General features: G+C 30.7%; 1 protein-coding gene across 1 annotated transcript; it reads right to left on the minus strand.

Moving 5' to 3' along the window:
* Positions 1-319: 319 nt before the first annotated feature.
* Positions 320-3,214, minus strand: LOC120577442 (probable xyloglucan endotransglucosylase/hydrolase protein 28). The gene is made up of 4 exons (XM_039828905.1): positions 2,799-3,214; positions 2,595-2,695; positions 1,942-2,150; positions 320-1,139 (listed from the first exon to the last, which is right to left on the minus strand). The coding sequence occupies exons 1-4, from the start codon at positions 2,980-2,982 to the stop codon at positions 635-637; spliced, it is 999 nt and encodes a 332-aa protein (XP_039684839.1). The 5' UTR covers positions 2,983-3,214; the 3' UTR covers positions 320-634.
* Positions 3,215-17,090: the final 13,876 nt, after the last annotated feature.

Here is a 17,090-nt window from a genome sequence, read left to right on the forward strand (position 1 = left end):
AAACTTTGGTCAAATACTACACTGGCCTACAGGGGAAAGCCACTGCATAATTCTTCAGCTTAACTTTGGATTCCATTTAAGAAATTAGATAAAATGAATGTTATGTCCAGAAGCTGAGAAATATAATTGACCACATAAACTCCCAGCCACCAGACAAGTATGTATTACAATATCATAGACAAAAGAATAAAACAGTTCATTTATGTTGAACCAATATTATATCTACCAGACAGGTATGCATATCATGACCAAAAGAATAAAACAATACTATTAGGTTGAATCAGTTCAAAAGAAATTATTTGAAATAAGTCATACCTACTTCATTAAATAACCCATGCTAAATAAATTTATTGAAAACCCTGAGGTATATGGTCTAAATACAGGAATCAACTGATTTAATAATTTGTGAAGCACAAGACATGAATAACAAAATACCTGGGAACCTAAGGTATGAACTATACACATACCCCCCACCACCAAAAGGAACCATATCAAAATTATCATATTCGTGAATTATATAAGCCCCTCTCTCTCTCTCTCACTCTATACACCACGAAGAAAAGGAAAAGAAAAATTAACCCAGGTGGTAATCGAACCGAATCAAGGATGAAATTGATCTTCGTGTGGAACCTTCTTAAAATGAAGCAGCTTCAGCGTGGTTTCCTCTGCTGTGGTGGTGTCGTTTTCCATGACGATGTCTGCCGTTGCCGAATGTGACAGGGTCGAATTTCCTTAGCCTTTCAGCTTCTTGTGGATTGATCACACACTCTGATGGAGGGGCGGCTCTGTACCTGATTTTGTCGTAACAGTAAGAGTATGTCATGTACTTCTTCCTGAAGTTCTCCATTTTGATTTTTTGCACTGGTGTAATGCCAGAAGGAATGGATTTGGAACTTTGAGCAGTGTCACACTTGGCTACATGCTCGATTGGATCAACTGCACAACCATGTAGGACAAGGTCAGAGAATTTGGCAACATATGGTGCATACTTGTAGTTGACTCTGTACTTTCCCCCATTGGTAGCCCAATCTGATGCATCCCATATTGTCGCATACAGAGTCATAGGCTTGGCAGGGAAATCTCCTCCCATCGATTTTGTTCGTGTAACTTCTCTAATTGGAATGTTATCTACATAAAATCTGCACGAGGGAAAACATGAATACAATATTATGAAAACATGTAAATAGTTATGAACATCAAAAAAACTGTAATTAACATGGTTAACTAGGAAAAACAAAATCAATGATGATTTGATTATAAGCCCCTGATGGTGGGATTTGGATTCCCTACTGTCAACTAATCAAACATTCACACGGTAACGCTGACAGATTTTAAGCATCTTCAATTTCAACAGAAAGATGCAAGTAAATATTTGTCGGGCTATCAGAAGAGTTCATGTAAACAACTTATGACATGTCCATAAGCTGATTTCAACTTATTTTCGTAAGCTGGCAAGTACAACTTGTGAAAACAGTTGGTAGCTTATTTGAAAATCTTTTGACTTTACTTCATCTTTTGTTATATAAATAGCTTAGATATAAGCAATGTATATGATAAGTGTTTATGTTATAAGCGTGCTTAATTTAGCTGTTTATCCATACAGGGCAAATCGAATGTGTGGTCTCTTGACAGCAAGGAATCTATATATGACTTGGGAAAAGAAGTAAAAAAAATCAGAGAAATCTTTGAACAAAGAACAGCAAACCCAGCAACAAAAAACAGCTAGATTAAGTTACTACCTATAAACAAGGATCTTTATTGCATAAAAGGCAAATGTGAAATGACGACAAAAAAAATTACTGCATTAAAGTCAAAAGTGAAATGATGAAAGAAAAAAAAAATAGTACGACAAAGAAGATGTAGGTATATTCTTTGGTATGTAAAAATCCAAAGGTGAGCCAGATATGGTATGTATGAGGTTCAAGAAATATAGAAGCTTACATGATACGAGAATCTGTCCAGAGAATACTGTATTGATGGAAATCCTCAGCAGGATCAAACCAGAGACCATATCTTTCCTCTCTGCCAATGCTGGTGCTTCCATTGCCATAAACATTGGTCTGAATCCTCCAATCTTTGCCTCTAATGTTTCCCAAAAACTCAAAATCTATTTCATCATGGTTCTTCTCATACATGTCACCATTTGACATCTGCAGATACAAAACGTATGATGAAACATTATTCCTTTTACTTTTGTTAGATTTTTTATAAATTTTTCTAAAACACGAGAGATTGAATTTCAACAGTGACGTTTCTGGTTCAAACTAGATTAAATTATTTAAAAATTTGTATAAAATCCTAAATTTTAGTCACAGTCAGTAAGCATGTGGTTGAGGAAAATGAAATTGAAAACCGTCTAATTTATTATTATTTTACAAAAAAAAATTAATAAAAACTCACATGCATGCCTTGAATTTCAACACCTGAATATTAAAACCCTGAGACTGAGACCTTATCAGATAATATTCTCAAGTTTAAAACTTAAGAGACAAAAATAGGAAGAAAATCAATATCAAAAACCAAAAAGCTTCATAAACAGATTTAGTAAGGAAAAAATAAATAAATTTAAAGAACAATTAGAAGTAATCACTCACATAAAAAGCAACAACAACACCGGCAGTGTAATCAGCAGGTAACTTAATTGAAGCACTGAAATACCCATGAAGATAAATATCATGAGACACAAATCCAGAACCTGAAAACACAACCCAACAACAAAAAAACAAAAAAGATTAATACTTTATCCACAAAATCATAGTAACAACAAAAATCAAAAGAACCCATATAGATTTTCAAACCTGTTCTTTCATCTAAAGAAAGATGCACCGATTTGCCATCTCTATGAACAAAGACGTTATTATCCCCAAACAAAGGTGTGTAGCCTTCATCAAAGGCCGTAATAGGTAAATTTCTAGATGAAGCAGAAGCGGAAAGAAAAAGCATGGAAAAGAAGAAGAGAGAAGCCATGTGAGAATAACCCATGATTTTTTTTTTATTCTTTTTAGTATAGAAGTGTGTGGATATAGAAAAAAAAAAGTGATGCAAAAAACAGGGTAACGAAGAAGAAGGAGAGAAAAAGGATAGAAAGAGAGAGGTTTGGAATATGTTGTTCAACAGCTAGAAGCGATAGAGAGGTGCTAGCTGGTTATTAGAGAGAAGAAAGGCAGAGACAAAGGAGGATTATTTTATTGCTGATTGTGTTGAGCTGTGTTCAAGTGCGGACAAATAAATACTATTTACATATAATAAAGGCTTAAATAAGTAAAATGTTCATCTAAGTTGGCACATTTTTTGTTTTAGTTCCTGTAAATTTTTTGTTGCGTGATAAACCGTGTATTTATCAAACATTTTGAATTTAGTCCTTGTCGTCCAATTCTGTGGAAAAAACGATGAGCTGGCTAACGGAACATTACGTGGCACTTCGTGAGTTGGCACTAGTTGATAACTCGGGTTAGTATAGGAACTAAAACCAAAAACACAATTTAACATAGGGACTAATTTAAGAAAATGTAATTTTCAATGTTTAAATTTTAAAAACTTAAAATATCTCTCTCTTTCTCTCTTCTTCCTCTCACTCACTCTCAGACTCTCTTCTTTCCTTCTTCTTCCTCTATTTGGGCCCAAAACTCATTTCATTCAACAATGTCTTGTCATTCTATTTATCAATCATCATCTAATGAGTTGCTTATTTATTGTTGCAACAAAACCATGAGGATGTTCATATCCAATTCAATTGAAAACCCTAAAATGAGGTGTTGGAAATGCCCAACATATATCGTGAGTTTGCCGTTGTAATACTTCGTTTTTTTGTTAGTACCACAACATATTTTTTTGTTATCAAATTCAACACACAAAATCCTATAAAGGGCAACAAACAAACATCCTTCCATAGTTTTGACAATCAAACTCGTGTTTCAATTACAATCAAACTCTAAAGGAAATAAACCAAACCATTACAAACCAAAATACACAACTTGAACATAGTTTTGACAACTTTACCATTCAACTTAAATTCATTACAAACAAAGCAAAAAATACCCAAGATAAGATCAACAAAATCATAAACAGGTTGCTCTTCTTCCTTGATTGCTGAAGCTTCTTCCTCAACTTCTCTTTTTTGTTGATTCCCATCTCCTTCATCAAAAGGATAAAATCTTTCATTACTTCTTCACAGCTACAGTCACAAGGAATCTTATTGAAGGAAGATGGTGATGTTTCAGTTGCTTGTACCGGTACAGGACGAACATATGAAGGATGCCCTTCAATATCATCATTTCATATGTATAGCTTACAACTACTAGCAGCCTGAGATGAAAACAAACATATGCAACAAATTAAAATGTGTGAAAATAAGAAGAAAAAAACCAAGTATTACAAGGGCAAACTCACGGTATATGTTGGGCATTTCCAATATCTCCTTTTAGGGTTTTCGAATTGGATATAACATCCTCATGGTTTTATTGCAACCACAAATATGCAATTCATTAGATGATGATCGATAAATGGAATGAGAAGACATTGTTAAATGAAATAAGTTTTGGGCCCAAATAGAGGACGAAGAAGGAAAGAAGAGAGACAGAGAGTGAGTGAGAGGAAGAAGGAAGAAAGATTAGAGGGGATTTTAAATTTTTAAAATTCAAAAATTAAAAATTACGTTTTTTAAATTAGTCCCTATGTTAAATTGCATTTTTGGTTTTAGTCTCTATACTAACCCCAATCATCAACTAGTTCCAACTCATGAGGTGCCACATATTGATATGTTAGTCAGTTCATCGTTTTTTTCACGGAATTGAACGGCAGGTACTAATCCAAAATGTTTGGTAAATACAGGGTTTGTCTCGCAACAAAATAACTTACAGGGACTAAAACAAAAAATGGTCTAACTTACAGGGACTTTTTACTTATTTAAGCATATAATAAATGTTACTAAATTAGTTTCAGATAATAATAATAATTTAATATGAGCTTAGATAATACTCTTACTCATTTCTTCGATTATTATTATTAGGGTTAAATATGTTTTTTGTCCCTATAAATATACTAATTTTTCGTTTTAGTCCCTCTTAAATTTTCCTTCAACTTTTAGTCCCTATAAAATTTTCAATCATTACTTTTGGCCCTATTTTTAAGTTAATTTTAGTATTTTTTTTTTTATGAAACTGGGCAGAAATGTGGAGAATATTGTAAAAATCATTCCAAAAAAAATTAAAATTTTTTAACAAAACATAAATTTAATATATATTTTTAAACCATAAAAAATATAAAAATGCATATTAAATTCATTTTATGTTAAAAAATTCTAAATTTTTTTGGGAGTGATTCTTATAATATTATGCATTTTTCTGCAAAATTTTATTTAAAAATATGAATTTTACATATGAGTTTACTTTAAAAGAGGGACTACAAGTGAAGATGGAAAATTTTTTAGGACTAAAAGTTGAAGGAAAATTTTTTAGGACTAAAAGTTGAAGGAAAATTTTAGAGGGACTAAAATGAAAAGTTTGTATATTTACAGGGACAAAAAACATATTTAACCCTTATTATTATAAATAAAATTTATTTTTTAAATTTATTGAATAGTTAATGGATTTACCTATAATATTATTATTTTTTTTACAAAATTTGACCTATAATATTATCAGATACATCGGTTATTTTTCATCAAGAAAAGATATATAAGTTATTTAATATATTTAAAAAATGATTTTTTTTTTGTGGTGGCCATGGTTTGAACCTCAGGCCTTGCATGATCTAAGCTAAGCTCACGAGAACAAATGAATGTTTATTTATAATAATTATCAAAGTGTATAGTTTTTGTAACAAAAAAAAAAAAGTGTATATTTTTTAGACGCAAACATGTAAATAAAAAATATGAAAGAGAATAAAATTATATAATTTATAATTTTTTAAATAATTAAATCAAAAATATTTTGTGAATGTTGTAGTATGTAACTATTTATCCTTTAGGAGTGTTTCATGGGTTGGATGGAACATGTAATTTGTAACCAAAATTTATTGACTGGGTTGGGTAAAAAAAACATGTATTTTTCACGTTATACCTAAACTAACTTAATTTAGATTCTGTTTGGTAAAAAATAATGAATAATGAATAGAATAATTTATAGCAGATGACTTATAAGTCATGTTATAGCTGAAAACATGAGTTAACTAACTGAATTTACAGTACTTGATAAAATTAGCAATTAAAGTGGCTTATAAATATACAAAGATTAATATGTCTTTACCCCCTGTAAAAAAAAAAGTTTAGATTTCGTTCCTGAAATATGAAGATTCTTTCGAAAACACCTCTGGCCCTATTTCACACACTCCACTTGTTGACCGGGCACGCCACTGTGTATTTAATGCGTGTACTTCTTTAACACATCATTAATTCCCTTTTTTAAAAATTAAAATTCGGAAAAAGTCAGTTTTTTTAAATAAAAAAAATTCTGTTTTTTTTTTAAATTTAAAAAATAAAAAAAATTAGAAAAATTCAGATTTTTATTTTGAAAATTAAGTTCCAGAATTTTTAAAAAAAATCCTAATTTTGGAAAAAAATGATTTTTTTATTTTTTAATTTGGAAAACGAATTCATAAAAATTTAGGAATAAAATTTTCGAATTCTTTTCTAAATTCTAACTTAATATATTTCCCATCAATGACAGGAAAACCTATATGGTATTACCATTTATATTCTCGAACTTTTTTTTTTCGAACTTAATAAATTTCCGAAAAAGTTATACAAAAATTTCAAAAAAAATCCGAATTAAATTAAAATTATAAACTTAAAAAAAATAAAATTATCTATCTTTTTCGTGATTAAAGAATTAGAAGAAAAAAAATTCAAATTCCTAAATTTTTATGAATTATTTTTCCAAATTAAAAAAAAAAATCATTTTTTTCGAAAATTAGGAAGGTTTTTAAAAAAAATTCTGGAACTTAATTTTCAAAATAAAAATCAGATTTTTTTTCAATTTTTTAATTTTTTTTCCTATTTTTTTATATTTTTTTTAAAAAGGGAATTAATGATGTATTAAAGAATTACACACATGTCAGGTTTAAAAAAAAAAAACTAAATTAAATACACAGTGTCATGCCACGTCAGCAACTAGAGTGTGTCAAATGGGGCCAGGGGTGTTTTCGAAAGGTTCTTCATATTTCAATGACGGAATCTAAACTTCTTTTTTTATAGAGTGGTAAGCCGGAACTCGCCCAAATTACAAGGGGGTAAAAAACATATTAACCCAATATACAATGACATAAAAATGATGTATTTAATTAATATTAAATTTTTCAATTAAAATTACTGGTGTAAAATAGATATAAAAGATGATAAGCTTTAAGTTAGATGCTATGTAAATTAGCTTATCAAAAAATGTTATAAGCTCATGAGAAAGTGATTGTCCCTAAACGGTTCTTTTTTAATCACATGAGCTTATATGACATCAGTTGTAAGCTATAAACTCAAAAAAGTGCATTTCCAAACAAGCCCTTGATGATGAGTTGATTGGCTTAAGTCAGGTCATCAACTTATTTCGTAGATAAGTTCATAGACTACCGGTGGTCAACTTAAACCTAATCAAATCAGGATTAACAAAGATAAACCTTAAAGCGGTAATCAACTTCTTATGCTGATGTCAATTGATGATTAGATTTTTGCCGATCTTTGTTGTACATGGAAGGAGACGCTTATTGTCAAATTATTAGACAAAGAAGTATGATTCATCACCATGAATGTCAAACTTGCAAATAAATGGAAACTAGTGGGAGACTTTGAATTCTTGAATGTCTACAATGGTTATTATCTAGCTGTTTTGACGTGGAGTACAAATTTCAATTCATTTATGGTAAAAGATTGAGAATACACTTGCTATGGTGCGTGAGTGAGGTTTCCATAAATGAATTTTGTCCAGTCATCAAGAGTATTCTCTTAGCCATAGTCTTGACAGTGGGTCGACCTATTAGGGTTGATTAAAGAGCGTTAAATGTGAACAGGACAAGATTCGCCCGTGTTTGTGTCGAATTGACTTGGGTCGACATGTTGCAAGGTAAAATATGTGTTTGAGGTGTTTGACATAAAATTGAATATGAAGAACTTTATATTCCTTTGTTGTTGGTGCGTTGATACATCCATATTACCAGAAAATTGCGTTGGTCTAATAACGTCTATAGAGGCCTCTCATGTTGTGAATTTCTCAATCCTAAAATGGAATTTTCCCTCATTTAATTTTGATTCCAACTCGCTTTTTTTGATTTAAAAACATAAAAACATTTGTCATCTTACCAAATTATACAAGTAAGGAATTTTAATCACTTTATGGAACTTGTGCGAAGGAGAAGCCACCTGTACCTTAAGCTCGAAGATTTGAAACAAGAAGAAAAAAACGAGACACTGAATTGTAACTGAAGTGAATATACGTGGTTTGGAATACTTTTCTTTTAAATAAATCTAATCTAATATACAAGTTTGAAAATCAAGCCTTGAAAGCTTGGGAAAGGGACAAAGTGTCAAAACCAATAAAAGAAAAAAAATATTAAAAAAATACGTAAATTTAATTTGTGTTCTCAAAAACACGTGTTAATTAACTCGTTATAAGAATATATATGTATCAAAAGTTGTACATCCAACTTTTCAAAAATTAAAATGTTATGTGTTATAATATAAAGTTGTTTTTTTTAGTTTCCTTAACACATATCCTTAAGAAAAAAGTTAACATAAAAAAGAAGAAAAAAAAACTCAATTTACTCTATTCAAATTTTCTCACAATCCAATTCACTCATAATAAAAAAAAAAAAAAAAAAAATTAGTCACAAACGTTTTCATATTAGAAAAAATTAGTCTGTGTTAATTTTGATTCATTATAACAAATGAATTAATTTGTCCTTGTATGTAAATGTCGGAAATTAATTGAAAAAATTAACAAATACTCCCTCTGTCCTTGTATCTAAGCACCAATTTGATTTTGTTTTTGTCCCTAAATATAAATCCCTTTTCAAATTATTAGATGTATTTATTATTTTTTCCCAAACATACCCCTAATTAATATTATCATCTTGTTTTGAAATATGAAAAGTCAAATTTAATGCACATACAAATAAAGGACAATTTCGTAATATTAACACACAAAATAAACACATTAATTACACTCACAACTTTTCTTAAGAAATGTGAAAAGGACAATAGATGCCTACATTAACGGACGGAGGGAGTATTTATTTAAATTGGCTGACCTAAAAAGCTTTTCTACAACATGGGTTAGATATTAGCAAAATGAGCCTTAAAGAAGTGTTTGTATGGTATCACAATGATTTTAATCCCTTTGAACTACCATGATTTTGCAAAACTATATCATTTGCAAGATCACACTTCAGCCTGATTTCAGCAAATTTACTGTGATATCAAATATATTTAAATCAATTTGGTAAAAAAAATGGATAATTGATAAACTATCTCATAGAGGATGAGTTTATAATGAATACTCCCTCCGTCCCTAAATAAATGACCTAGTTGACTCTGACACACATACCAATGCATATGTTTTATCTTTGATATCTTCAATTCTCTATTAAAAAAAGTTATAAAAATTTAATATTTTAAAAATATTCATCGAGACGAATCCAACAACATCTTACATGATATTATTTATCTTTGTGAATTAGTATAAAAGTGTGGTCAAAGTATGTCAAGTCAATAATGTATATTGTCAACTGAGTCATTTATTAAGGGACGGAGGGAGTAACTTATAAGATAACTTAAAACTAGCAGCAGAAACGCTACTTGATTGAATTTGAGTGTTCAGTAAATTAGTCGTTGAATTGATTTATAAATACGAAATAACAAGAAAAGTTGCATTTAATTTTTATTGTTTTAATTAAGATTGCTTAGGTAAAATTGAGATAAAAAGTTATAAGTTTTAAATTATAAGCTACTTGAATTAGATTATCACAAACCAATATAAGCTTATAAAATATATTTATAAACTCGTGAGAGAATGACAATTACTAAACATATATTTTTTTAGTCAAATAAACTTAAGGTCAATTTACCGTTATAGACCAACTTAACCTATTCTCACGGGTGTGTGAAATATCAAAATAAGTTTTTAGTGAGTTTAATAAAATGTAAATATGAAAAAGTGAAGTTGAACACAACAAAAACAATTCTGAAATACTAGTACGAATGATTGTCATAAACTTAAAAAGAAGAATCCCTTTACATTTTAGAATTGAAATTGGAAATTATGACAGCTGGTTGCATTCCGGAAGCGGCAACCAGAACAAATTTAGGTCCTTCCTTCCACAAAGAGCGGCACAATTCAATGCAGATATAGAAAAAAGACATTATAACCCCACAGCTATTGCGTAAACAAACATGATAAGGAAGGGCATTAATGAAACGGAACGCTCCGAATCTCCATCAATTAAACGAGGAATAAGAACTGCGTGGGCCAAATTCAAAATTCGGTGCCCCATGCATTTTTCCTACGTTTCCAAATATCAGAGTTCAAGATTTGTCACATGTATTTCCTTGGCAACGAATTTCGCGGCACTAATCAAAATGCATGTGAGATGTATGTTTATCACAATCATGTATTTTGTGAGATACTGTATGATGGAGTGCAATTGTAATTTTTTACATTATTTGAAACTTTTTAACCAAATGTACCTCTTTTTATTAAAATTACATGTTTAAATATATTTTAAATAATTTTAAAATTTATACTAATATCAATTTTTTCAAAAATCATATGGAGTTGTTGATGGTGACTCAACTTGAAGACTGATGTGCTAGCTTGACCTTATTCATTTTTTTATTGAGGGCTAAATGAATTGAGCTAAAAAATACCTATAATTTTCATTGCTTTTTTTTCCAGACAATATGTGCTTAAATAAGGACTAATGAGATTATTCATCAGGTATGATCCATTTTGATAGCTCTATAAGTGACAAATTTATGAAGTTTTCGATATACATTTCATGACATTTTTTACGTGTTAACCTTTCGATTCTCAAGAAAAAATATGAGTCATGCTAATTCAAAGTTCGACCAGATGGTAATCAAAATCTCACCAAAAATTGTTTCACGCAATAATCAAACTCAAATTGTCTTTGAACAATTCATCATTGATAGGGTTTATTAACCACCAATTTATATTTCACGACACTTATTAACTATAATTGATTGAAAACAAGTGATTTTCTCCACTTTATTGTATGTACAAAAGTATTAGGGTTTGATACACGAGATTCATGATATTCAGACACCTGAAAAGAACAAAGTTGAAGAACCAAATATTGATAAATTGGCTTAGCGCCACTTTTTAATTTAGCAGATATGCAAATTTACTTCACTCACTTAGCGAATAGAAGTTAAAAAGATTACTGAAATTTTCAGGGCAAAATTTCGCTAAGCAAATTTAAGATGGTATGAAATTGCCACTTATACAACTGGCAATTGCATCATAGGTTATAAAAATAAGAGAAATGATATTTGTACAATCATTTTTGTACAACTTTTGTACAATTTTTTCTTTCATACTTACATTATCTTCTTATTCTTTCTCTCCATTTTTCTCTTTATATTATTTTTGACCAATGAAAAGAGAGCACAACAAGATTGTTCCAAAAATTATAGCAAAAAAATTGTTCAAATATCATTACTTTAAAAATAATCCGCTAATCTAACCAATATATAATATAAGAACAATTGTCATTTTTAATCATTCCATATTCTTCACGTTTCAAAACAATGAGGGAGAGAGCGACTAAGGAAGAAAAGACGAGGTTGAAATAGCTTTGAGAAATCTTCTCACTTAAGTATTGTAAGGCTATTATGCGTAGTTAATGCTATTTTTTTTGTTGGAATTAAATGTAATTAACCCTACTTTAATACTTTTTTTTTTGTCAAGTAGTCTAGAGGTTAGAACTCACACAATTAATTGTGGATAAATAGAGTGTCCGGGGTTCGAACCCCGACCCCCTGTATATAATATGTTATATCCATACCAACTGAATTAAGCTTACGAAGATCATTTATTTTGATCTATATGGTTATATATAATCTTGTTTTTACTGTAGCGATGTTTTGTTCTTGTTCTGAATGTTTTTTCTTTTCTTTTCAAACTTACACTTTTGAAATTGACCTTTTTATTTATCATGAAAAATATTTGTGAAATAAAGAATCTTAAATAAATTCATTTTTGGATGTAAGTAGCAAGGAATAGAGCTAGGTTTAAAGTCATAACCCATATTTTTTTTTTAATGCTTTCATGTAAACCAAGTGAGAAATTGAAAGCTAATCGATGTGATACATCTTCTGTTGCTTGTCGGAAGAAAAAAAACATACAAAGAACAACGAGGAAGTCTTGCTTGAGTACAAAGACAAATAAAAAGTGGTTAGACTTCAATCTATGCAATTCATCCTCTCTCATATTTACAGAGAAGGAAATCACTTTGATGACAAACTTGCAAACTTAAGCTTATCTATTGTTGATTTCACTTGGTGGTCCTCACCTCCAATTGTAATTAGAGGGACCTAGGTAGGAACGAGCTAGGTCTTCCCAACTTTCGATTTTGTTAATGTCCAAAGTCAGGCAAATCAGAAAGAACATTCTGAAAACGTTCTGGCTATTTTAAAGAAGAAAAGAGAATTCAATTGAGACTTTGGACAGCTATCAAAAACGCGTCCAACAGCTCTATTTTCTCCCTTGATCACCAAGACACTCCTCACCTATAAATACAAGGGTCTTTGAAGGTCATAAGCAGGAGTTCTGCAAGCTAATATCTCTCTAAGTGAAAATCATCACTACAAACAAAGCTCTTCGCAAACAAAGCAAATTCCAAGCTCTCTCACTATATCTCTTGGATCTTCTCTCTTGAATTTGCTCTTGTAAAACTCAAACAAAGATTTGAGTATTTATTTGATCCAAACAAATCTCATCATACAAAGTGTGTTGTATTTCTCAAATTCTATTGGGCTTAATAGTTTTGAGATAGAAAATTTCAACCTTTCTTTTGCTAGTGTGTAAAGCATTGTAGAAGCCTGCTGAGGTTGATAATACAGGTGTAACGGACTGATCTGGTGTGATCAACATCTTGTAGTGCTAGTCAGAAGTTTTTATTAGCAAGAAAACTATAGTGGATAATCTCACACGAGGTGTGGTGATTGGAAGTAGCCGGGTTTGGTGAACCAGGATAACTCTCATGTGTTATTCTTCTCTCTCTCGCTCTTTATTTAAAGTTACACAACACACACACATTATTTTATTAATTTCCAGAACATTCTGGTCCTTGCTAAAATAATCTTTTATTTTTAATTTAACATCATTTTTCTCATTCTGCTTATAATCATTCTTCAGAACGTTCTGTTCTAAATCAATTAATTGTTATATACTCTAATCTTGTTAAACTAACATACACCAAGATTATTCTTGAGTATATAAATCTAAACTTAAGTTTCAGGAATAATTTTAAAAGGGTCACAATTCAAACTCCCCCTTTCTTGTGACGTTTATTGCTACTTCAGCATACATAAGAAATTGCAAGCAAAATAATAAAAAATGTAAAGAAATTGTCCAATTTATAGGGGTTTATATAAGAAATTCATAGGGATTTACACAAGAAATTGCAAAAAATTTGGCCTGGAGCCCGGCCGAGTGTCCGGGGTCGCCGGGCCTTAGAACCGCCCCTGGTCTTTACCTCCCTGTAATATATGTCATTTTCGATGTTTTCCCTCTGTATTTTTTTTTATTTACCCCTGAAAAAAATTGTTTTGATTTACCCATAATAGGCCAAACAAAAACGAAAATTTCTTGAAAAAAAATAAAATTAGTTTTTTTTTTTGGCCTATTTGGGGGTAAATTAAAACAATTTTTTTTAAAGGGGGTAAATAAAAAAATACAGGGAGGAAAATCGGAAATGACATATATTACATGGAGTAAAGACTTGTTAATCCTTATTAAGATGAGAAATGTTATTTGAACAACTATTTATATTGACAACTTGTGGGACAACCTAAATATACACATAAATATAAGTATTGACACAAAAATTAAAGCAATAAAGAGAAAAAATAAAAACACAATGTGAGTATGAGAGAGAAAATCGTCACAAAAGTTGTCATAAAAAGATTGTTCGAATATCATTTCTCTAATAAGATGTACTCCATTCGTATCATATTAAATGTTCCATTTGAGTTGTACATGTTTGCTAAAGAAATGATTAATAATATTGTTTATTTTATTGATAAAATGTGTTTCATTTACTAAAACACTTTATTAATTATAAATAGTGAAATAGTTAGATGAATAAAATGCAATAAGCAAGGTTATGTCACTGAAAAATAATAATAAATCTTAGATTATATTGTAAAAAAGATAAATAACTTAAGACAAAAAAATACCATAGTGGAAAACACCTGTTTTGAGAAGGAATGTGTATAGTTGAAAAAGAGTAATAAATTCATCTAAAAATTTATAGATAATCTTATACTTATAGGTAAAGAAAATTTATTAAACGGTCTCATAATGAGAGATAAAAGAGTACAACTTCCATAATTCAATAATTTTATATTTATACGGCAATTTTTTTTTTACACAAACAAATTTCTTTTTTTAGAAGGTGCTGTCTTGTTAATTTGATTTGGCTTGTTTTCTTGTTACATGAATGAATCTCCAAAAGGCCAAAGACAAGGAGAAGTTGCTCCTTGGTGCTTGACAGCTGACGTGACATAATGTCTCCTCCATGTCATCACAAAATAGCCGTTGTCCAACTGGACCCCACATACACAAATCCCTGTAATCCAATCTCCCGTTATTCACGGAGTCAAATCACACTCGTCCCCAATCGCCGTCCGCGTTTAGTACCTCTCACGCGTTTCCTTTTCTTAGCATCCCTCCGTCAACAACGCCGTTACCTCCCTCAAATCCTGTGCTGTGTTTTGTAAGTTGGCCTGTGACCACCACTCTTACCTGACCCCACTTCATAATCAAGCGGGGCCCAACTTTCACGCGCAGTAAAGTTAATTGATTAATTCACCTTTTTCTTCCTTTTTTTGACTAATAAATTACCTTTTTCTTCTTCTTTTTCATTTAATTTAATAAAAATAAAATACAGACATTTGTAGTATAAAAAATTTATTTACAAAAGAAAAACACAAATCCCTCTATTACAAAATAAACGTGGTCTTAGCAGGGTTTTTAATAAAATAAAAAATTAAATAAGTCTCACTTTACCTTTACCATGCAATACTTAGTTGATTTAGTGTGTTTGGTTTCACAGTAATAATAATTGATTTTGATGAAGTTGAATATTAGAGTTTGAAATAATTGATTTTGGTTAAAAGTGAATTTGATGTGAATTGATTATTGTTTGGATACATTTACTTAAAAGTAATTCTTTCTTATGAAGAAGCTAAAATGAAATATATTAACACACCTAAATGACTTTCCTAGCACAAGGTATACTGAGGAAGTAATATCAATGTACAAACAATGTCTACAAAATAATTACACACCACCAAAAAACAAGACAAACAAGGTACTATTAGCCGATGCCTAGAATAACAAATGGATTAAGCCACCAACCATGATAGTTTGAGGGAAGACTAACATATTTCCCCTTCAACCACACGAAAGTTAGCGACTTTATTTTGTCCACCACTTGTAATATATAACTATTTTTATTCTTGAATACCCTGTTGTTTCTTTCTTTCCAGATTTTCCAAACTGTTGCAAACCAAATAACCTGAAGGATGAATCGCCTTGACTTGGCAGCTCCCCCAATGAAATTAAATTGATTGAAAAGACTGGGTGCATCATAAGGCATAACAGTAGCAACACCAATCCACCTAAAAATGTGATTCCAAACATCCCCAAAAATATTACAATGTAATAATAAGTGAGCAGATGTTTCCACCTCCCCACAGCCTCCAACGCATAAGTGATCTTCAATGTCAATCACGTTTTGACGGTAAAGGTTATCCTTAGTAGGCAACCTATCACGTAACAGGCGCCAAGAAAATAACACCACCTTCAAAGGAACTTCCTTCAACCACAAATTCAGCACTGACACCGCATCACCAACAGGAACGTTGTCAGACAAAAATTTATAAGCACTACGAACAGTATAAACAGAAGATGTTTCCAACCGCCACAGCCTTTTGTCAACCCTGTCAACCTGCAAAGTGATACTTTGGAGTAAAAGCCTAAGTTCCCCGCTAACTCCTCTTCCCATGCAAAAATCCTACGCCTCCACCTCCACGCCATCCCCTCTAACCCCCATCCTAACACATTCATATCAAAAATTGATTCACTCTTCAACAACGACAAATCATATAATCTATTGAATCTCACACTAAAAGAAACTCCACCCACCCAAACGTCCGTCCAAAAGAGAGTATTTTTACCATCTCCCAAAGAACGACAAACATTACCATGGAACCACTCTTCAGCGCGCAAAACAGATATGTCATGCCACCAAACAGAAGCCTCACGGCCACTATTACTCACACGCCCCCCTTCTACACCGTAACGAACCGACATCACTCTATACCATAAACTATCTCTATCTGTCAACAGCCTCCAACACCACTTCCCTAATAATGCAACATTAAAATCTCTAAATCTCTAATCTCTAACTTAAAAGTAATTCTTATCAGTTGGTATTGTTTGGATAGTTTGAATCAAAATTAATTTTGAATGCGTAATGACTGAATTATTCTTTTAATTAAAATTGAATATCTCATTCTTGCTTTAGATAATTATTTAAATTTATCTAAAATCATAAATAAATTTTTATTGGTTAACAAATTTATTTAAAAATAATATCAGTTTATAGGAGTCTTTATTTTAAGAAAATTTATGAGTTTTTTTTTTAATTGAGTTATTCAAGTGTAGTAGTAGTATCTCCGTGTGAATTTTGCATATTATCAATAGCAATAGTTTATAGGAACAATTATAAATGTTTGGTCTAGCGATAAAAAATATATTTTGAACTCAAACTTTATCCATGCTTCGCTAATGTTTTTTGAAGGAAGATAGATGTCAATTTATTTGTTAAGGAAGATAAATATAAATTTATTTGTAAGTGTT

This window comes from Medicago truncatula, chromosome 8 (assembly GCF_003473485.1).
Source record: "Medicago truncatula cultivar Jemalong A17 chromosome 8, MtrunA17r5.0-ANR, whole genome shotgun sequence".
NCBI classification, from domain to species: Eukaryota; Viridiplantae; Streptophyta; class Magnoliopsida; order Fabales; family Fabaceae; genus Medicago; species Medicago truncatula.